At 38.3% G+C, this 22,692-nt stretch overlaps 1 protein-coding gene across 4 annotated transcripts in view; it reads right to left on the bottom strand.

The window, feature by feature from the left end:
* The window catches only part of KCNQ1 (potassium voltage-gated channel subfamily Q member 1), a 337,444-nt gene that overhangs the window by 93,083 nt on the left and 221,669 nt on the right, over positions 1-22,692 (bottom strand). For all 4 annotated transcript variants that reach the window (XM_050336525.1, XM_050336522.1, XM_050336523.1 and 1 more), the window contains 4 exons: positions 18,162-18,237; positions 11,541-11,635; positions 10,813-10,859; positions 9,939-10,000 (listed from right to left, as the gene is read on the bottom strand). In XM_050336525.1, coding sequence (XP_050192482.1) covers positions 9,939-10,000; positions 10,813-10,859; positions 11,541-11,635; positions 18,162-18,237 — 280 coding nt within the window. The remainder of the gene's footprint in view (positions 1-9,938; positions 10,001-10,812; positions 10,860-11,540; positions 11,636-18,161; positions 18,238-22,692) is intronic.

The raw sequence follows: 22,692 nt of genomic DNA, 5'->3' as shown, positions 1-22,692 counted from the left end.
TTTTGTTTTGACTGCCTCATTTGGCAGGATTATTTTACATGATAGTCAAGCCAAGTCAGATGTCTCTGTTGCTAACATTTACTAGAGTGGTACAACTAATGCTCACATATCCAACTACCCCAAGAGAGATAAGCTATGACAACCAGAGACAAAGAACAGTCAAGAGAATCTTCACAAAGCACAAGTGAACAGGAGGAAAATCACACCCAAATGGTGGCTGCATCACAAAGTGGTAAAGCAGAAAAAGGACAGCCCAGGCAGGGCAAAGAGCCAATGCACACTGCGATTGGCAGACATGTACAAACACAGACAGAGATGTAGATGTAACTTCTATTGTCAACATATATTTTTATAGGGATAATTTTAGAATACTTACAGGGCTGTACACTTTTTCAGTTTAACAGAATGTATTTGTTCACTCTTTTCCTATGGCTGGACAAAGGGCAGTATTTATTAGGTGAAATGTCTGACAAAGCCTTTAGTGCTGTTAATCACACCAGCTTACTTGATATATTAAGGCCATTAGGACTTAACTAGATAAAGATGCACATGTTACTGAGTGAATCACCTTCTATCTGTCTAATGGAAACCAAGTGTTGATTTAAGTGGAGTCATCTGTTTAAAAAAGAGAGAGAAAGAAATTGAAATAAACCCAAGATTAACAGATGTCATAGAAGGGTCAATGGCGAGCAATGTTGGATCCAAGACTTTTAAAATAGAAACTTACATGAATATTTGAACTCACTTGAATATTTTTCTCTGTTTGACTGTGCAGATACAGCATTTAATCTAATTTTTTTAGCTTTCAGTATTCCATGCATAATTATCTACATGTAGGACAGTTTCTGTGTCACATAAGCAAGTTCAGTCCTCTCCACCCCTAGACTCCTGGGCTACAAAATGATGCTAGTAGATTAATTTCTAGATGATTTAAATTGCACTGTCTAAAATAGTTTCAGTACATTTATATTGGCTGGGTTGGTGTGGTTTATGTGTTTATATATGCTGTTCTCAAGTACTGGATGGTTTTAGTATTAATGGGCTATGATTAAGTTGAACCCTGCACTGGCCAATATAACTATTCAAAACTAGAGGGGCGTTTAAACACAATAACAAAAAGGAATGCTGATTTGTGGTTAAGTCCCAGACAAGGCTTAAGTTAAATTCCTGGCTGTGCCACAGATGCCACTGTGATACCTCAGGCAAGTCGCTTCCTGCACCTAAGCTGTCAAAGAGGGAGACAATATTTTTCTTTCTCTCTTCTCTGTTTTGTGTGTTTAACCTGTCAGAGCAGGAGCTTTCATGCTATGATGAAAATAACAAAGCTACCGCAAAAGCCCATCTAAAGGGAGGCAGCTCATCAGACTATGACACCCATGACATACAAGGTCAATCACACAGTGCCAGGCGAGGCTGCTGGATGGAGCTACCAGGTGTAGCATCAGTTAGTTTGGGACTGAAAGAGAATTTGTGACATGGGTTTGCAGTCCTGTGCTAACTGCTGAAACAGTAGCATATTTTAAAGACACATAAAAAGTTGTTGTAATCATAATCGTTCCAGATTTTTATCAAAGTCACACAAATCTTTATTTCTGTGTTGAAAGGTGAATTGTAGTTTTGTGGCAACCCCAGTGGGTAGAATGCAGGAAGAGAGATGGATGTAAGGAAACTGTATTTGCCATCTTGGTTTCCTGAGCTCTAGAAGTGGTAGGTGTATTTTGAACCAGGTGTTCATATTCTACTTTCATTGACTGGCTATTTTTCTTCTTATCTTTCTCTGTCTCCCATAGCTCTAAGTAAGAGTCAGACAGCAAAGGATCCTTCTCCTATTTCTCTTCCCGTAATCCAAGCAGTACTGGACCATTTCTGGTTTGCAATTTTCAGTTGAGGGTAGGGAGGGGTAGGGGGGACAGCAGGAGCAGATAGGGTGTCAGAAGGTACGGGCATTGTGTAAGAAAGGGAGTATACCTTCCTTGACTCCGAATCTTTTCCAAGAGCTGAATAGATTCCAAACTTGAAAAGACTGCAGGCTGAATAGAGACCTTTCAGCTCCATGCACTTTTCCTATCTGATAGTCAACTATATATGAAAATAAAGTATTTTAATTCCAGCAAGATCACTCTAAAAACACATCTTTGACAAGGAACAATTCCAACTTTGATGCATGTAACTTCAATAAAGGTTCATCCTAGTGTATGAAAACCAAAATTTGCCATTTATGTTAGATTATTTTTTGGTCACTTATCTGCAACACACCCACCTCCTCAAAAAAATTCAGAGATGAGCTTATGGTCATGTCTATTTCTTTAAGCTATAGGAAAGACAAATAAAAGTCTTCTGTGTAGCATGCTGTGCACATGTGTTGTTCACTTCAATGCTTTCTCTCTGATCAGCTCTACAGGGTATTTAGTCCATACAACTGTTCCACATTCTCTCTCGGCATATTCACCATGCATTTCCATTCCACATCAAATGTAAACAGTCTCTACACAAGAATGATGGAGGCTACATTTCAAATCTTGCTTGGGTTTATCTTTGAATGCCAGACAAAACAGGCTTTATGTGGTTTGATAAAAGATCGAGTCATCTCCATTTGCAGACCTTACATTCACTTGCATACCTACTCAAATATAAACACCCCTAGCAGATTCCCAAACCAGCAACTAATCTGAAGATTGTTTAAAAGATTATTAACTGGTAAGACATTATTTCATCCTCCATTCCCCCCCACCTCCTGAAAAAATTCCTAGATTTTATAGGATATATTGCTGTGTTACCTAAAATTCCTCTGGAATTTCTGCTCTTAATAAGGAAGTAGACAGCTCTGCAGATCACAAGCATGCCACCACTGCCATTGCTAAGAATTCAAAATATGTGTAACACTTTGCATTCATAAAGGTTTACACTCAGCATTAGGCTTCCAGAAGCCCTAGAAATTTGCAGTAAAATCCATCACAACTCACTTAAACAGGAATTCTACTCTTTAGGAGTATTTCACTTTTGCCTTTTTTCTCTTCATAAAATCTGTAGAGAAGTATCACAGATGGCTGCATGCAAAGGAATAACCAGAGTTTAATTAGTTTAATTAGTCACCATCACCACTTTTGATACTAGCATAGCCATTGTGTGCTAGCTTGAACTACCTTCAGTCAGTCTTCTTGAGAATAAAGATATACTATTGTCTTGCTTAACTTCATTTTTCAGTGCCGAGCAAGTGTATACCCTCATTTCTTGCAAATAAGCTAATGAGCTGCAGTATTCTCACCACCTGTGGATATTTACGTTCAATGCTGATTTTTTTTTTTTTTTTTTTTAATATAATCACATTTACTCTGATCTAAGAGCTAACACTTTGGAAACAGACCACAAAACACCACAATAGCTTGTAACACTGCGCTGTATGCCAGGTCTGTAACTATACCCAAGCTACTGCACCTACATACTCTTCTACAGGTTATACATAGCACTTCACACAGCTCATATTAAACCATTTCAAAATTAATGCATAATTCAATTGTTTTACATTGTGCTGTGAGTGGATCTAAAGATCTTCAAACAGATAAAATTAGTGCTAACAAATGGATGCAAGTGAAGGCTGCTCCAAAGACCTTACAGCCCTCAAGGTACGGCTCTGCAAACACTCACGTGAATGTCCTCTAGACAGGCAAGGGTCTGATCACATGGCCTTTGTAAACAGATCAGAGTTAAGGCACTGCACAGCAACGTTCTGTGAGGCTGTGTGTGACCAAATCCAGCAGCAACAGCTGTGTATACAGCATAGTATAAAAAGGGCTACATTGAACAAGACAGAAGTTTCTCTACCTTCCAATTACCTTGTTTCTAGTGCAAGGCTTGTAGCAGAGTCTTAAAACCCCCCAAGTGTAAGAAAGTACATATACATAAAATCATGGTTTTCCTTTTTTTTTACCAACTCATCACTGGCTACTGTTTAAAGTACTTCCTAAACTGGAGTTTACATACAGACATCCTGTTTAATAATCCTCAAGTGAGCCCTTCTCCATGACTTTGCCTAATCTCTCTCTCAGTTTGTTTCTATTCTGGCTACCAAAGCTTCTGGCAGCAGTGAATACAACAAGTAATTTCTTTTTGTTTCCACTTTTTACAATGGATGCCTGATAATTTTATTTTACTGTAGCTGGCAAGGTGGGAAGAATAAGATATTGAAGTGGAAATCTGTAGTTTTTTGTGGTTTATCTACTGAAATACTATCAGATAGGTGAGAGAAAAGCTAGTAAAACTGTAAGGCTGCCTAATGACCCAGATTGTTCAAGGATGTGCTTAGTTATAGTCCAATTTAAAGAAAATGGGTATCCTCCATCACAAAGTTCAGCACTGAAATTGCTTCCGTATGCTTGTACTTCAGCATCTGGAAAAAGACTAAGGATTAAATTAATAGGGATACTTAATCTTCCATATGCCTCAATATTCCTCCACATCCACAGGTTATTACTTCTTCATCATTGCAGGAACTACATACAAGATGAGTAACTGCTTGTTGGTGTTTCTTTTGATTTTAACGATTTCACATTTCTTCTAAAATTTCCAGCCAAACCCACGGCTTTTAGTTCTGCTTCTTGGTATCTGGAAAGGCAAATCTTCACACACCTATTACAGAAGCTGCCAGTATTCAAAACCTGAGCTGCCTAGTGCATGTTCAGCCTGCAAAGTGCTGACTATTTCCATGACAGACACTTCCTGAAGCCATCTCTCCAACCGAGGATTCATGTTTCTAACCTCGCTTTCCAGCACTGATCAGAAAGTCAGGTTGTTTGTCAGTCTTCTACCATCACTACTTCAGCATTTCTATTCAATTAAGAATGAAGCCAAAATGTTTCTGTCCATTGCATACTGATGAGCAAGAAGGACATAATCAGTCAAGGCCTTCTTTGAAGTTTGCACTAATTGCTGTGCTTAAGGAAGCACAGTAACTGTTCCTAGGCTACAGAACACCAGAAAAATAGAGGAAAAAAACCCACCATGGTATGATCCTATGTTAGATAATGCAGTTGTTTCACACAAAATTGGAAAACTGGCCACAAATGAAGAATTCTTTCAGGTAAACAAGCTGTCAGCACGAAACCATGTGTTTTTGAAAACCGAAATGTTGGCTCCTCAAGGCTACCATAAGATCAGAACAAATGAAAGACCTACCAAGACTTTAATGGTCTCTGTAATATGTCCTAAATCTTTCTGCTTTGGATGGGCTAGAAGTCATTATTAGAAACGGAGTTAAACAATTTACCTTTCGATACAATAAAATAGCAAGTCTATTACCATTACAGGGAAATCACCCTGCAATATATAACTCAAGTTCATGTATTTTTAAGCAAATCAACATGAGAAATGTTAGATATGAAACCTTTTGCAATGGGGAGCTGTTAGCTGATTAGAAAAGTGGAAAAGAACAAGAGTAAAACCAGAAACTGGACCCAGCCTTATCAATGGTCATTCTGTTCATCTGAACTGTCTTCAACATCGTTCCAGACAAACTGGTTTCTGATACATGTATAGACAGAAACAATGCTCTGATGAAACAATTTCAGAAAATTTTTTAGCTAGAAGAAAATGTCATACCACATATACAAATGTTGCAACATAAAGTCACCACCACTTTTTGAAAGCCACCTCAAACGAAGCCTTTGCACTTATTTATCTTTAGAAGTTCCATACTCAGCACTCACAGAGAAAAATACACCAAATATATATCATATCTTTAGAATTCTACTGCACTTGGGCTCTATATGTTTAACAATCAAAGACATTGCAGATAGACGAGAGAAAACCAAATCAGCACAATCAGAACTCAAAAGGTTTTGGTTTCCAGTATCAGTTCAGATTTCCAGTAGGTAACTCAAACAGCACAACAGTATCTATTTTACTGTACATGTTTTCATGTGATAGATTTCTTTTCAATTGATTTTACAAAGTGGTGCTATCTGCTTTTCAAGTAAATCTGAAAAAGTGCTATGATCTCTATGATGCTCTTTGGGTTAGTAATAGAATACAAGGGTTCATCTTCTCAGCTGTAAGCATGCAAAACATGCATATGCTTGGAATTAGTACCATCTTGCAGAATTGTTGGATTCACATTAAAAGGTGTCATGTGTCTCACTACTACATACCTTTTCTACATATGGAAATCTCCATTCAAATCTCTATCAGTTAAAATTTAGTAACAGATAGCATCTACTCCTAACGTTCCATGTAACTGAAAAAGACTATTAAAAAATATTTTAGCTATGATCTTGGCAATATTGATATCAAGACTGTACTTATTGTCAGACAGAGGAATATTTCTGAGTATATAGAAGGGATGCCCAGAAAATTGCTTTGGATTCCTATAACTACTCTTAAAAGGCAAACTTTAAAGTGTTCAAATCATTACAGAAGGTTAAGTCCTATTTTTAAAACAACTTAACAGAAAGAGCATAATGTCTACTGCTCAGAATAGTTTTTAACATTTTTTTGTAAATCTGGGTTCTGTTACTGTACTCTGGGAAGTCTGTAGGCAGGACCTACAGACATCTAGGGCAGTCTGGTCTGTAGGCAACACAGAGAGAGTCCAAGGACTGCCACTTTTAGCCTTCACTGCATATTCTAGATGATTTTGTGCAGTGCCCATATTTAAGACTGAATTTCCTTAGGGCAGCCAAGCAACAAGCCTGGCTGATTACCTGAAAAGTGCAAGCTGCGCCTGCTACAGCTAAATTAATGGTTGGCAAAAGGCTGAAAAAGAACAGATTAATTTGAAAATTAAAAAGCTAGCATTACAGTCATTTATAGCCAAGCTAAAATTAGTGCAGTGAAAAGAAAACAGGAGATGTAGGACACAGAATTTCCCAAGTGCACTGTGGGCTTGCTCCTGGCTAGAGCTGCTGGGCACACCCAGCATTAAGCCCCTGGCAGGCAGTGCTTGCGGTAAGAGGATGAAGAGCGCCGTGTGAGGATGAAGAGCACTGTGCACACACAGCTGGGCCCATCTGGAAAAACTGTTTTTGATTTTGAGCTTGGTAGCAAGCCAGCTGTGGCCAGGTTCCTTGGAGGGTAGGCTGAATAGTCATTCCCAGATGTTTCAGGATAAAAAGAGAAGGCTGGTCACCGCAAATAAATTGATTTGCTGCCGTAATCCTGCTCAACAACATTCTCTGAGGGGCTGGATCAATGTATCTACACGCACAGACTTGGACCATTGGTACTTGGCAGGGTTTGTGAGCTCAGCCTGGGCGCTGCACTACCGCCTCTACATGCCTGCTGGACCACAGCTGGCTGGTGTCCCGACAGATCAGGCTGTGGGCACGGCGGGGGCTGCAGCTGCCTGCACTCAGCCACGGCAATACACCTTGAGGAGAACATAGCTTTGCTACCCCCAGCTTTGCAAGCAACAGAGAACAATGGCAAAGTCAAAGTATGCTGTGATTACACCCTGGATCGTGATTTCTTCTCACGAAGGCCCATCAGGCTGTGCAGTTTCTAGTTACATTAACAAAACCACCTTTCAGTGTCTTGCCAAAATTGCAAAATTCAATGGGAAGGAATCTGCAGGAAGGCTCCTGCAAGAGTGATTCATCCCTTTGGCTTTTGCATATTAGGAAACAATCTTTAGATTAATGATCATAAACTGCATGTATCCCAAGGTCAGTTTCTCTCAGTGCATTAGATGAACAGAATACAGAACTATGTACTTTAAATGAACATGTTCCTAAATTTAAAGAAGAAAACACAACTTTTTACTGATTTCAATACTTGAAAGGTCAGATTTGTGCCGTAAAGGATCATAATTCCCATCAATACACTGTTGTTTAAGCATTTTATTTTAAAATGTCCCCTTCATATGCCATTCCTCTGTACTGCCATCTGTCCATATGCCTCCTCTGACAAAAAGGAGATTTTTCAAATGCACAAGAGGTGGTTAGATGCTGACACTAGCCTACAGCACTTCAAATCTCTTCTTCTAAAATCCAAGACTGAAAACTAATTCACCAACCAAATGAGATGAAACTGTTTAAAATATTTAATAGCCTTGAAAAACAGCTGATACAGATACTCTTTCTATAGTGCTCAGCTAAGGAAGGATTTAATTTTATGTTGAAAGCATACCATGTACCATGTACTTTATGGGAAAGAGAAGGCCAATCTCTGAGAGTAAAAATGCAAAAAGATTAGCTTTAGCCACCATCTACAGCTGCAGCAAAAATGTGATTTCAGCATTGCTAGTGTGTTTCTATGTTAACCACTGTTTGCTGAGTCCAACTGAAATTCTCTATTTTTAGCCTTTCAGCTACTTTCAGATAAAATTCCTGCAGATAGGACTAGCTGTATAGGGCAGATAACATACAGCTCTGAAACCACAGATGACCTCATGCAACTGCAAAGAAAGAAGGGTCTGTTACTTAAAACAAGGCTAAAATTTAACCCTGCTACACTAAAATTATACGGGGAGTGTTTTACAGTCCCATTACAAAACATAAAACAACGGTCACTATAAATTCACGGTGTACTTATTTGTAAGGATGTAAAAAAGAGCAATTAATAACCCCAAGCAGCTTATCTCTGAGCCAGTACAACACCAAAGCTTTCCCAGGCTCACTGGAGCACTGAGAAGCTGCTTTAGCTGTCATTTGAGAATTATTTGTTCAAACTGAAAAGTCATCGCTCTCTGTCACAAGTCACAAGACATTTTCTAGTGTTCCACACTTTTAGTTGACATTATGGAGAGAAAATAAATAAATGTAATGCAAACTTTCTGGAGAGGGCTTCCATGTGTAAGCACACATACTGACCACAGATCTGAGGGAGCACTGCACAGTCATTCTTCCATACCTTCCTATATTCTACTTCACCATTTCTATGTGTCCCCCTATATACCATTTCCTTTGAAATGCCATTCTTTCCAGTAGATTGACGTACAGTTCTAAGTACTCTCGTTTAAGTTTATCTGAAGTATTTAAGGAGAAATACATAAGGAGGGGGTATGTCACAAGTGAATCAATACAGATCAGGGTGCTCAGTTTGCATTCCCTGGAATGTGTTTTAGTTTACAGAATATTTGTTGGATCTTTCTTCAGAACAAATTCTTCGTGAGGTTATCACAGTTCCAGTTGTGAAATAAACACTCTGAAATCTCTTTTCCTCAAGGAAAAGTTCAGTCCTTAATAATGAATGAAGTTCAGACACATGAGTGAAATAATCCTGCAATAAAGAAATTCTTTCACTCCCTCACCAAATCACTGCAAGAGATCAGTAAAGGATTCAAACTATTTCTCTTAACTCTTCCTTTCTTTTCTTAATACCAATGTAGGCAAACCTATATTTTTAAAAAATGACATAGCCTGTACCTGCCATTTAATTTTTCAAGCACAGCCAGCATTGAAATAAAGGGTTACAAAGCACTTAACTGTTAATTTGTGATTATAGAACAGGTCTGATTTTTCTGGATTCACGTCACTTGAAAGGAGAAATTTCATTTGTCATAAGGAAAGAAAACCAGGACGGAACAAGGTTTGCTATTTCTCTCTCTGAGGAATTGTAGGTGGACTTATATAAACAACAGAGCAACGATCAAAGGGAAATCTTAGGGACCATAATATACTGAGGTATTAAAGGAACAGAGCCTTTTACCTACTGTGGAGGAAGGAAGTAAAGCATTGAGACATATGTAATATATGCAATTAAAAATAAAAACCCCAAGAGAGACCCAAAAAAGACTGAAATCAATTCAAGTCTGTTTTTGTCTTACTCTGTTAAAATGACAAGTAAGAACCAAAAATGCAATCTACCACAAAAATTACGCTCCATCACCTGAAAAAGCCAGGATTTCAACTCTATTTTAAGCTGAATTTTCCTCCACATCCTATGAAACAAGCACTGTTCGATCACAAACCATGCCCTCATTCACTGACAGTTCAACTGAGGCTTACCTTGTCCTCCACTCTGTTCAGCCTGGCACCAATGGTGTTATTTCCTCGATCTTTGCTTTTCTCTGTGGAACAAGAAACATTTTCAACTTAATATATGGTGGTGTAACAAAATAGCAGCTAGCCACAACAGGGTGTGTTTAACCAGGCCACCAACACCGTGTAACTGAATACCTTTGCCAGGCTGATAGATCTAGTCCTTAAAAGTAGTTTTTATTTCTTTTTATAGCACTGGCCCACGCCATAGCATTTAATAGCCCTTAAGTTATGGCATGTTCAACCGTAGTTTTATGCTTTAACCAGGGAGAACAAAAATGTTCCCAATTTAGTTAATGTTTTAATTGCCACTTAAAAACAATCTGCCACTACACAAAGGACTCTACAGACAACTTGGAATAACACGTTGGGTGACATTTTATCTTTTTCCCCCTCTATAAACTATATAGAAAATGAGTTTTCAAATGACATAAACAGAGAGTTTTCATTAGCCAGATTTGCCACAAAGAAACTTAGTCCTTTGTGCTCCTTTTCCAATTTCTTTTCAAATCTACCTAAGATCTATGTGGATATTACTAATTCTGCAGGAACTCTGCGATCTTAGCAGACCAATTTATTGAAAATATGATGAGTCTCAGACTAGAGCAAACATTTCAAAACCTTTGGTGCAAGTGGGTGCTTTAAATAAGAACAACCCTAATTTGAAATGTTGATGACTAAATATTATTGCCAATGCCTAATCCTCAGAGCGCAAGTGGTTGACATTGTTTAAAAATGAATAAGTATTTAAGCAATGAAATGAAAAGTATTTTAACAAGTATTTTCCATTAATTATAACTTTATCAGATTAATTTTAGACATGTCCTTTGTATTAACTTACCTGAGACAGAGATAAAAAGAGACGGCTTCCCTATGGACTGGTCCAACCTATTAACCAAAAAGAATAAATTTCATTTTTTTATTAGCTGAACCAGCATCTTCATTTTCTCTAGCTGGAGCAGGAAGGCCTCTTCACAGACAAGCAAAGTAAAGTTCAAATAATTCTGGTTTATCCTGTAAGTGAAGCCATTACTTTGTGCTAAGAATAGATTAAAATTTAAAAAATAACTAAAAAATGGTATTAGACCTAGATTGGTCCATAGCTTCTTTAACAACTGTAAAGTTCCACCATGCCCATCACTTTTCCATGTGATCAGCATTGTTTCCTCTTCTCCTTGTTACTCTGCAGCTTTTTTGCTGCACTTATCTGTCATCTCTTAGTTTGCTCTTAAGTGCAGTTCTACCAGAGCTGGTGACAGTATTGCACTCTCTAGGTATAACACTGCCCCTAACACACAGGGCTTGTAGTGTATAGTTAAAGCTAGTAGGAACTGAGGTAATACATATAAGTCCCAATTGTCCGATTTTTAAGCTTTTTGCCTTTTCCTCCTGGTGGGAAAAGAAATATTTACTCAAATGCCACTTTATATTCACTAACTTCGCACAGTCCTACCAATATGACACTTTTAACACCATCAGCTTTTTATCCACGAGCCCCAATCACTGCCTGATTTATAAACATCCTTCTGCTGCTATTTATGGATACCAACACTGAATTCATGGCCATACCTCCTCTGTAACTCCTTGATTCGCACCATCAGGTTGAGGTGACCCTGCGAATACTGCTCAATAACATCTCGGACATCATAGGGCTTTCTGGCTTGCTGTAAAATAAGAGACAAAAAACATGCCTTTAAGCCACAAGGATGTAGGAATGGTCTGTGACAATGTGGATGTTTTTGAGGAGTAAACAGTAAGTTCTTTTAACTCCTTTCAACACTGTTGTTATTATAACTGTATGAGTTATTTTGATTGTTGCCATGATCACACGTTTTTGGTGATTTTGACAGTTCTCATTTCATCCACCTTTTCCTAACTGCAGACCTATATGCCTTTGGAGAGATTATCCACCAAACTGGAGCTCAAAAGAACTTAGAGCCAAGAAAAGTTGGTCTGGCACTTTGATCAGAAGTCTGTGCTCACTCTGGTTTCTTCTGAAAACGAGGTTCATACTCCTTGGCCACTGAACAATATAGAGGTCTTTCACATGCACAAGCCCCTGTTCTCAGTCAGCAGCTGGGGTTCTCAGTTCAGGTCTTACCATAGGAAGGTTAAAGCACAGCCCTTGATGAAGGTGCATGACTGATTTCCTCTTCCAGAAAGAGTGGCTGAGCTTTCAAGGCTACTGGGAAATACTGGTGTAAGGAATGACCAGGGAGAAAGCCCTGTGTCTGTAATTTGAAAGGCATACATGGGAAAGACTTAATCTGACCTTAGCAATGAAACAACTTTTTTTAAAAATTAAAGATAAGGGCAATACTATTAATCTATAAACACCAGGAATAACTGGAAAGCAAGTGAACAAACATTTCAAAGTGCAGGAACAAATTAAAGATATCTTAATCCTACATCTAGAAACTAGAGTGCAATCAGAGCTGTTTAGTTCCCAGCACAGGAAAGTCATGGACCTGTTAGAACAAGTCCAGAGGAGGCCACAAAGATGACCAGAGGGCTGGATCACCTCTCCCTAAAGACAGGCTGAGAGAGTTGTGTTGTTCAACTTGGAGAAGAGAGGTCTCCAGGGAGACCTTCTTGTGGCCTTTCAGTACTTGAGGGGGGCTTTTAAGAAAGAAGGGGACAGAGTTTTTACAAGGGCCTGTAGGGATAGGATAAGAGGGAATGGCTTCAAGGTGAAAGAGGGCAGGTTTAGATTAGCTATTAGGATGAAATTCTTTACTTTGAGGGTGGTGAGACACTGAAACAGGCTGCCCAGAGAAACTGTGGATGCCCTATCCCTGGAAACGTTCAAGGTCAGGTTGGAAGGCGCCCTGAGCAACCTGATTTGTTGAAGATGTCCTTGCTCACGCCAGGGGGTTTGCATTAGGTGACCTTTAAACATCCCTCCCAACTTAAACTATTCTGCAGCTAATTTCAAAGTTTAGTGAAAACCTTGGTAACACTGATTTACAACTTCTCCTTTCTTGCTCTTTTTAGAGCAAGAAAAAGAATTTACAGTGGTAGCTTCTGAGATACCAGAATCTGGATGCCATTTGAGGTCTCAAAACTGTTTTGTCACCTGTACTTCAAAAGCATATATCTCTGCACTGCTTTAGATTACTTCACACACTGCAGGTTTTCCTCAATTCTTCTTTTCTAAGCCAAAGGAAAGCAGTATACAATATAAAAAACAGGCTGTGGCACCTTCATGCAGTCCCCTGCACCTGCCTGGGAGGTATCTTCCACATTTCAGGAATCATTACTTTAATAACATCACTTCATCAGAAAAACTACATTTCAGACAGTCAGATTCCTGCAAACCTTGCATGAACATGATATACTCACTAGTGGAAGGCTAAACAGGAATGGGAATAGCTTCAGTTCCCAAGAATCCCCACATAACTAACATCCACAAAAAGAGAAATATGGTTCAACGATGGCATAAGCCTGTAAATCTTTCCCTGGACTAGCACCAGAAATATGATGATATTAAAAAAAAAAAAAAAAAGAGTTCTGGATTATTTTTGTACTACAAATAGGGAAGAGAGAAATCTCAAAGATGAGCTTGAGAACTCCAGGTTAAGAAAAGCTGTTAGTTCAGTAAGAATAAAGAGGCAGAGCTTTCTCTTGCCATCCTCGTACTCTCACACAGGAGCCTGACAGTAGACACAGTAGGTTTCTCTCTGCCTGTTTATCATTTACAGGGCTGTTTCTTTCTCTTTTAAATGTGAATTGAAAACCTGGAGTCAGTAGAATTTATGAAAAAAGCCTAATTTCTGAGTATGATAGGATATTTAATAGTCAGTACTGATTTTTCTGTAATTACTTCATATTGAAAGCTGATCTTTCATGAGAAAATACTCCTGATGTTGACCATATGTTAATTTTTTAAAAGGAAAAAAAACCTGCAGCAGGCAATGAATGAGTATTGAAAACACAAAAATAGAAGCCAGCCCCACAGCTTTCCTTAACCTCTTCTCTTCTTTACTTTTGTTCCTCTGCTAATTAACCAACACTCATGGAAAAACTCTTCTTAAATGAGTTAAAATTTCCCCTATCATATATGAAAGTTTGCAGAAGGCACAAAAGCCAATGCCAAATATTAAATGTGCACTTCTGGCTGTTGCTGTTCCCTAGCAACTGGATGGGCACAGAGGCATACCTGAGAAAGGGAGAGGGGAATCTGGGTAAGGGGAATTTCTGAGAAATGTAACCAAGTGACAGTCAAATAAAATAGGTAGAACATCCTGTGAAGCACAGGACACTGAAGTACATTGTTTGGTACAGCCCAGTGTGGAGATTAGAAATGATTACACACACAATTCATGATTCATACCATGACAAATTAATTATGTAAGATGATGAACTACAAGACTATAAATGTAAGATTTTCCAGGGAAATTGTAACAAATCAGGCAACAGTTACATCATCAGTAGAGCTGTAATCTGTATTTTTAATTTATGCTATGTATGGAATATTTGCCATGGTGAAAGACACATCACAAGTTAAAAATGTATTTTAGAAGGAAAATAATTTACTCAACTAGGAAGAATTTACATGGAAAGAAAGTAAAAAAAAAAATTTCCAAATGACAATGAGAAATCAGAACAAATTCTCGGTCTCTGTATCTGCAATGGTTATCACAGTTGTATACATGTGCATAAGTTTTAAGACTTTTAGAGACTTTCCTAATTGGAAAACAAAGGCTATTCACTCATGAATCAAGCTAATGGAATAACTGAGTATGGTGATTTTCTTTCTGAAATTCAGGTATAAGGTTAGGCTGTGTTTAAGGCATCTGATTTATAACAAATACACAAAATTCATTTTTGGTAGGTGGGGTGAATGAAGCCTAGAAAACAAGTAATTTCAAAGTCTACTTTCCCTGTAATCTATGGAATCCTTCCTTAATCATAAGCCATTCACCTAACTGATGCACAGAACTTATGCTAATTACTAGTAGAATGTGACCTTTTGTATAGAATTTGAAACAGCCTACAGGCTTTATGAGAACATAAATACATCCACAAAAAAGTATTACTTCTTTATAATAGTATACTGGGTTCTTACATGGGTATCATCATAAGAACTATATTTAAACCGGACTTTGAAATACAGTCTAAATTTCTCTCCTGCTTTTTTGAGAGGAAATGATACCCAAGTGTGATGCTTCACAAAGACTTGCTTTTCATGTCCTTTGAAATTCTTGGTTTCCCTGTTTAGCTTTTATTTATTTTTTTTTATATTATTTTTTTTTAAACAGGAAGGCTTTGCTTTCTAGCTGGCTTTTGTCCTTGTGGTGCCATCATCCCCTGTTATTAACTGATCTTTTGAAAAAATGTATCTAGTCAAATTTAGGCATACAGGTGTGTCCTGCAAACAGCTGGTATAGTTTAAGAACCATGCTGGGTTCATGCTGGGACCTGTTTTGCAAAATTTTCCTCTTCCTCTCCTTCTTCCTATGCTTCCCTTCTCAAAAGCTTCACAGGCATCTCTGAAAAGTACTCCTTTAAAGTGCTGGCCTTGCTTAATGTTCCAGCTAATTTTAAGCATGAATAGTCCAGTGGACTTCAGATGAAATTTGGTTGTGGGATTGTTGGGTTTTTTTCAACAGTTATAGGAGCAAAATATCTGATTTTTTTAACATACATTTCACATAAACACAACGCTTAGAAAGCAAGTATCTCCCAGAAAACAGCTACACAGGTGCCTTACATGCTGAAAGATACATTTTTAAAATGCATCTTCTGCTTTACCTTAATTTCAGGTATTACATTGGCCTGGTTATTAGAAACAGTACAGTCACTACTTGGCACATGTTTAAACATTTTAATTTCTTATGATTATTTTATGTGCATACAATAGAACAAAGCAGATTTACGACATACTTTTGACGAAAGAGTAATGGCAGTGGTTATCTCTTTAATTACTGGAGAGATTTTCAAAAGCACCTTGTGGCTTGAATTTCAAGGTGACTTTTTGCATTAAGTTACCTAGGTGCTTTGGAAAACTGTACCTTTGGTGCTCTCCAAATTTTTAAACTTGGTCGTAACCTTGTATTCAGAAATTATGGAGAAGTATCAGATACCCCCCTACATTCCTATTGGGAGATTCTGTTTCTGACAGAAACAGCAGCATATCACTTGCACCCAGGAGCGATTTGAGACACATCCTGCTTCAGCCAAACTGACATTTTTAGTTCTTTAGTAACAGCTAATATTGATCGTTTAGGAAGAAGAAAGACTGCTAAAAGAGGATGACAGACAACCTTGTTGAGGGATTTTGTGGATGGCCAGGACCAGGTCTTTTGCAGATCCAAAAGTGAGAGTACAACTGAGAAGCCAGATTAGCAACCGAGATACTGAGCACAAACAAGTTTTAAGTATGAACTGAATGGTCCCATTCTATTCAGTCAAATGCTTTTTCAGCTTCTATCAAATCATCTGCCGCAGGGGAGTTTCATTTATTTGCCAGGTGGATAATGTTGCACACAGTGTTCAGGTATTTTCAAAATCTGTTTCTGACAAACACCACTTGGGAGGCAGATATACAATATGTAGATTTCTTGTTTCTAAGCAGTTTAGTTAATACCATGGCAAATATTTTATGATCTAAATTTATGAGAGCACTGATCCAGTAATTACCACAGTGCAAAGGATCAAAATCAAGTGAATAAATTAAAGTTAAATGGCAGGGGCCATATTTAGGCAATTTTTCACACAACAGCAGTAGAAACATCACTGGAATGGGCCACAACCCTTGCCAAGTTACAAGTGCTGGCCAGCAAGTGCTAAGGAACTTCTAAACAAAATGACTATGAATATTATTTTCAAGTAGTCTGGACATTAGGCCTTACTTACCCTTAGTCTAATAATAAAAGTAGGTGAAATGGGATAGCAGAAAGTTTCTGAAAGTGCTCTCTTCAAGAAAAGCCTGGACATGGGTGATTTCAGCCTAAATGGTGATGGTCTGAATACATTATACATAACTGAAAACATTTTCTAAAAAGCTTAGGCAAGCTTAGCCATAAATTAGATCATGAATTTTCATAAAAATGAAAGTATTCAAAGTAGAAAATTGCTAAAGAATTCAGGCGCTGCTTCTAAATTTCAATGATGAAGTCAGAATCATGGGTTTGAAATAGCAGCTAACACTGTCTTACAGATATATTGGACTGTTATCATCATCATCATCATCACCTTCTGGATCCTAAATTTTGTGCCCTTAATATTTGAAGGAAAAAGGATACCCTCCCTTTTTTGGAAGGTCTAGATTAAGGGTGGGAAAGCTTTTTGGTCTATTGTAAGCAGCAGTGGAGAGGCCATATATGATAATGGATGTGGGCCATTAAGACCCTCTCCTCCTTTGCATTTTCAGTTGTGAAGCCTGTTCTCCAGAGATTGTCCCTTATTCATTAATTTTAAGTAAGTAATATATATATATATATATTCACCTGGTTTAAATCAAGCTGAAGGCTGTTAACATGTGTTTTTACCGGATTAACCAAAATTGATTTTCAGAAAGTTTGCAGTGATAATATTTTATTCAGACCAGGTAACAAGGTTAATTGGTCACTGTTAAATGCTTATGGCAATGCAAGACCACAGCAAGTGAAGTGGCACACAGGAAGTGTACATCAGTGAGGGTCAGGGGAGTAAAGAGAACCAGTATCTCATAAACTAGGAAGGAGGTCTCCTACCCATGCAGAGGGAGAGGGGAAAAGAAAGGAGAAACTTTCAGATACACTAACAAATTTCCACCCTGGTTTCTTATCGGGACTTCATTATCACTGAGTAAGGAACAGAAACAAGGCTGAGGTAGTATTTTAATCTCTAATCCTACTGACTCGGCATGACAGCAGCATACAGCTCAGAATTAATGGAGACATACGAGAATGTTTGCACTGCGAGAAAGAGACAGCGATAACAGAGGGTTAAGGGTCAAGTCCATTAGCAGAAAATAACATTTTAATTCAGACTGCATTTCAGGAGTTTAGCCTATTTCCAGTGCATCCACAGTTGACTAACCTGCTGCGAAACAACCACCCTATTGAAGGAGGGAGAGAATAGTGGGTGTAGCTCACCATTACTGAAATGAATTGTGTTAGTCTCTCTTAAGTTTCTAAAAGAAACAATGAATCAGGAGAATAAAAGGGTTTATTTAGAAAAGGAGTTTTTTTATTCGCAACTCACCTGAAACTTTTTCTTTGCCACAAAGTACTGCATCCTACGAATCACCTTAATTGCAGCGCGGTGGTGTTCCCGCAGCCTGTGGGAAAAACGAGGCAGGTGAGTGGGGTGAAAGAGCATCTCCACCCAGACAGCAAATATAGCAGTCTGCAGTAAATGCTTCACTAACACGCGAATGTGTAATGGAAGTAGTTGTGATTACAGCCTGGGAGTACAACACACCATTATATTGACCTTCCTCACCTTTCAAGAGGGCTATAAAAATCCAGGGTTTTATCTGACCTATGCTGGGTTTGCATACATTTCACAGGTAAAAGAGGTGTCCACATAGCCTCTAACCACATCTCCCAGCTTCATTTTCACAAAAAAAGCCCAAACTCTCAAGTTTCTTCATATTCAGCCATGAAAAGTTTTTATACACAGTCACTCCAGAAATCCAGCTTTTAGTTTTGAGGTTTGTTTATTTCTGTGGTGTTCTCCCCCAGTTCCCATACAATGTTTCTTCAATTACAAGAATTCTTTGTTTTTCAAAGAATTATTTTAAAAAAACACTTCAAAGATTTTTGAGTTGTTGACTCCCTAAGCAAACCAAATGATCTTGTGGTAGCTGGACGCAACATCTACTTACACATGAATTCCCAAACTGAACTTTAAGTTTATATAAAGACAAAATAATCTGAAAGATTTTTAAAAACACAAACGCATTTGCATATGAACTGAAAGTAGAATGAAGAAATAATAATTTGCCCTTTTTACTTCGAAATAACTGATTTCCACAGTATCTGACATTATTTTTCAAACAGTGCATTAAGACCAACAGATATCCCAAATTTTTCAAAGCTTGCAAAAATGATGCATTTTCCTTAACATTAAAATATCAAATCAAACATTTAACCTGTGGTCATTATTCAACTTGCTCATTTTATTACTCTTATCAAGATGTGCTTCAATGACATTACAGCACAATCCTTATTCCCTTTTTTAAGTGCATGAACATCTAGCATTTCTAACGCTCATCTCAAACACACTTTTAGTGGTGGCTTTAGGGAGTAGCATCAAAAGCAGAGTTAGATATTCCAGACATTTTATCTTTATAAAATTATTATTAGTAATCCTGATAGACCAGCATATTGAGATGTCACTTTGCAGTGCTTTCTGTCTGTATTGAACCTGACACCATTCATACTTACTAAGGAGAGAGGGAGAAAGCTGGTTTGATAAGTGCATTGGCAACAGGGTCAGCAGACGTGGCTTTTGCTCTTTTGGCAACAAAGTTGTTTTCCTCTCCTGAGCATTCATCAGGCTTTGAGCATCATTGTCACCATACCCATTAATCTCATAACTGACAAGTCATAATTAAGTTCTGTACAAGTTCATACAAGTTTGGGTCTTTGGCATGATATAGCCTGGTATCACCCAAGCCTCTTCAGCTAAATATAACCTGGAATTTTAGTGAGTATTCAGCTGTTTCCTCATGACAAATCTCCCCCAGCAAATTAAAGTGGCGTATGTGCAAATGGTGGATGTCTGTCCTCTGAATAGGAGTGGCTGGGGTGTTCCCTTTCTGAAAACTCCCACCTTTTAGTAGGAAAACAGCTTTCTGCAAAGCCAAAAACAGAAGCAAAAAAAGCCATAATTTTCTACTTGTAGCTACTGTGTCTCTGGTGCATTCTTTCTGTTATAGAAATTCTTCAGGTTTAGCGATGGCAGAAAAGATTGGTTTTTGCAGATACAGGATAAAATACATTGCTTTTCAAGCTAATAACATACAACTTCTCACCACAGGTCTACAGCTCACTACTCCTCTAAATGTATTTATATAAATTGACTGTACCTCAGTAATTATGCACCAAATCTGCAGCTGGATCTGCACAGGGAGGCCCCTCTCTTAACACCTTACTGAGATGTCTTAGAGATGCTGTCTCCAGGCCCTGCTCCCACAGATCTTGCTGCAACATCATGGTTTGAGTAATAAAAATGGAAATCTGCTACTCCTGACTGGGATGGCTGCGTATTTGGATCAATTCCCAGCGGACAGTTAGCCTAATGCCAGTTCACAGTACCCCCGTGCTGCATCATTCTGCTGCTGGGGACAAAGACAACTTCCCCAAAAGCCAAGGCAAATAAAGTGTTTGGTGTTTTCTGTTCTGCTTTGCGGAGATGGGAGCCAAAAAAGTAAATGCTGCTTAACTTGCTAGTAAATATCAAAGGTGTGATATCATGCAGCTATACATCCTACAAATAAAAGCACATAAAAACATATTTTGACAAATAGAAATATATTTGAATGGCAATAAAACTGCTTGTAGTATTTTGGTTTATGCCTCATTTCCTCTGGGGTGTTCTTCACAGTCCATTATTTCTGAGTAAAATATTTTTCTTTTTGACAGCTGGTCACTAGTAAAGCACACCAAATCCCTCATTCTCTATCTAGAGGACAAGTCTCATCTATAGGAAAGGCAGTCGGATAATAAAAATGATATTTGCCATTCAGTAAAATAACAAAACTACACCACCAAAATGATTTTCCAATGCAGTTATTCCACATCAATCATTTTTCAGTGCTGACATGAACTTCCATGCCAGAAAGGAAAGTTAATATTCTCATTTTAATCCTTCCCATTTCCAGCTCCAGTAAGAAACCTTATAGTAAGCTTATTTCTACTTATGCTGTAAAATCTAATTCTGCACAACAGGCTGTCCTGATTCCCCAAGATTAAACATTTCTGCAATGAGGGAAGGGAATAAAGGATTTAATTAGTAGCCAAGGTTATGATTCACGGTTGTTTGATCTCTTTGGCAAACTGGTAACAAATGCTTTAGTAAATTGAGAGCTTAACCATTAACTGGTGATATTTGTTTGTTCAGCCACTTGTGACATCTCTGAATTTTGGTTACTGAGGGACCATCTGCAACCTCTGGGCACATCCAGCATGCTTAGATGTTCAATACTTTACCACCCTCAGTTCCATGAATGCTTTATTTTTGTTAGGAGCGTGGCAGGAAATGACCTCCTCTGAGCATGCTGCCAGAGCAGCAGGACACCTTCACGGTGCACCCGTCCATACAGCCAGGAGGAGAAGCCCTTTGGAGAAGCACTGCTGTGCACAGCGAGTCTCTGATGGCAGCATGGAAGGAGTGTTTTGGGGATTACTGGGATACTCCAGAGAGCCTGCCTGCTTAAGTATAGCTCTGTGAGCTGAGCTCTCTTGCAATTGCAATCCCTCATTTTTAGATGTTCAGTTTTGCCTAACTTTGGGAGAAAGCTGGTTTGATAGGTGCATTAGCAACAGGGTCAGCAGATGTGGCTTTTGCTCTTTTGGCAACAAAGCTGTTTTCCTCTCCTGAGCGTTCATCAGGCTTTGAGCATCACTGTCACCATACCCATTAATCTCATAACTGACATCTGAAGGGACTTGCCAAACACCACTTGAGTGTTTCTAATAACCAGCAACACATTACCTTTAAAAATAAAATATACAGTACGCCTGTAAAACCAAGCTAAATATTACTGTTTCCAATACCAGACAACAACTCAGCCTGCACCTTTCCGAAGAAAAATTACCAATACCTCTCACTGGCAACCAGTAATTTTTTCACTCAGTATGAACAGGACATCAAGATAACCTTGAAGACAGTACCTGCTACATGACATTTCTCATGGACTTAAACTCAGAATTAGGTCCAGAAGACACCAAGGAAGCCATAACACTGTTCCAACCTTTAGGAATGTTCCAGAAGGATTGAAGCAGGAATACGAATAACAGAAAACTACGCTGGTGGTAACAGCGCCAAGAGATTCATGCAAACCTGCATCATTTACAGGTAATAAACTTGGTCTGCTTTATTTGTGCACTGAAAAATAACCTGTTGTGGATGCCAGCACTATTTGAAATATAAGAAACGAGGATAAAAAAAAACCCTGGCAACAAAACAAAATGGATTGATTGTACACATTTCAAAAGAAAGCCTGACAGAATAAAATTATTAGAGATCCTTAGTTTTTCCTGCCTCCTTCTGTTGTTAGGATACTTAACCTACAACCAGTCATTGGGAGGAAACCTGATCTCTTCATTAGTCCATCAGAAATCTCGACTGGAATTTCACTTAATTCGGAAAACAAGCATGATGAAGAACTTTATGCAATTTAACAGACATTCTCATTTGGTCGAGAAGTTGTTATCCATTTATAAATGCCCCAAACTGTTGTAATTGAGGTATTTGTACATTTGACTGCATATTATTAGTTTTCCACAATAGAATCAGCCAAAACCTTAAGTTTCCCAAGGTGTGAGTCATTCCCCAGTCCTCCACTCACCCACAGCCACAGTGAATGTCACCATTCAGCCAGCACGCACCTGCCTTCTTCCTGCAAGGGGACCTGCAGGGCCACACCAGAAGAATGGTCTGGGACAAAGGCTAATAATTTTTTTAAAAACCTTTTTATGAAAAAAGAAGTAAGCAGGTGCATGGTTTGGTTTTTCTATGATTCGAGACAAAAAAATTGATTTTAAATTAAGTTTTACAAGATTAA

The sequence above is a fragment of the Myiozetetes cayanensis genome, unplaced genomic scaffold, assembly GCF_022539395.1.
Source record: "Myiozetetes cayanensis isolate MyiCay16 unplaced genomic scaffold, myiCay2020 scf6-25, whole genome shotgun sequence".
Lineage (NCBI taxonomy): Eukaryota > Metazoa > Chordata > Aves > Passeriformes > Tyrannidae > Myiozetetes > Myiozetetes cayanensis.
This window is presented reverse-complemented; position numbering and strand designations above follow the sequence as displayed.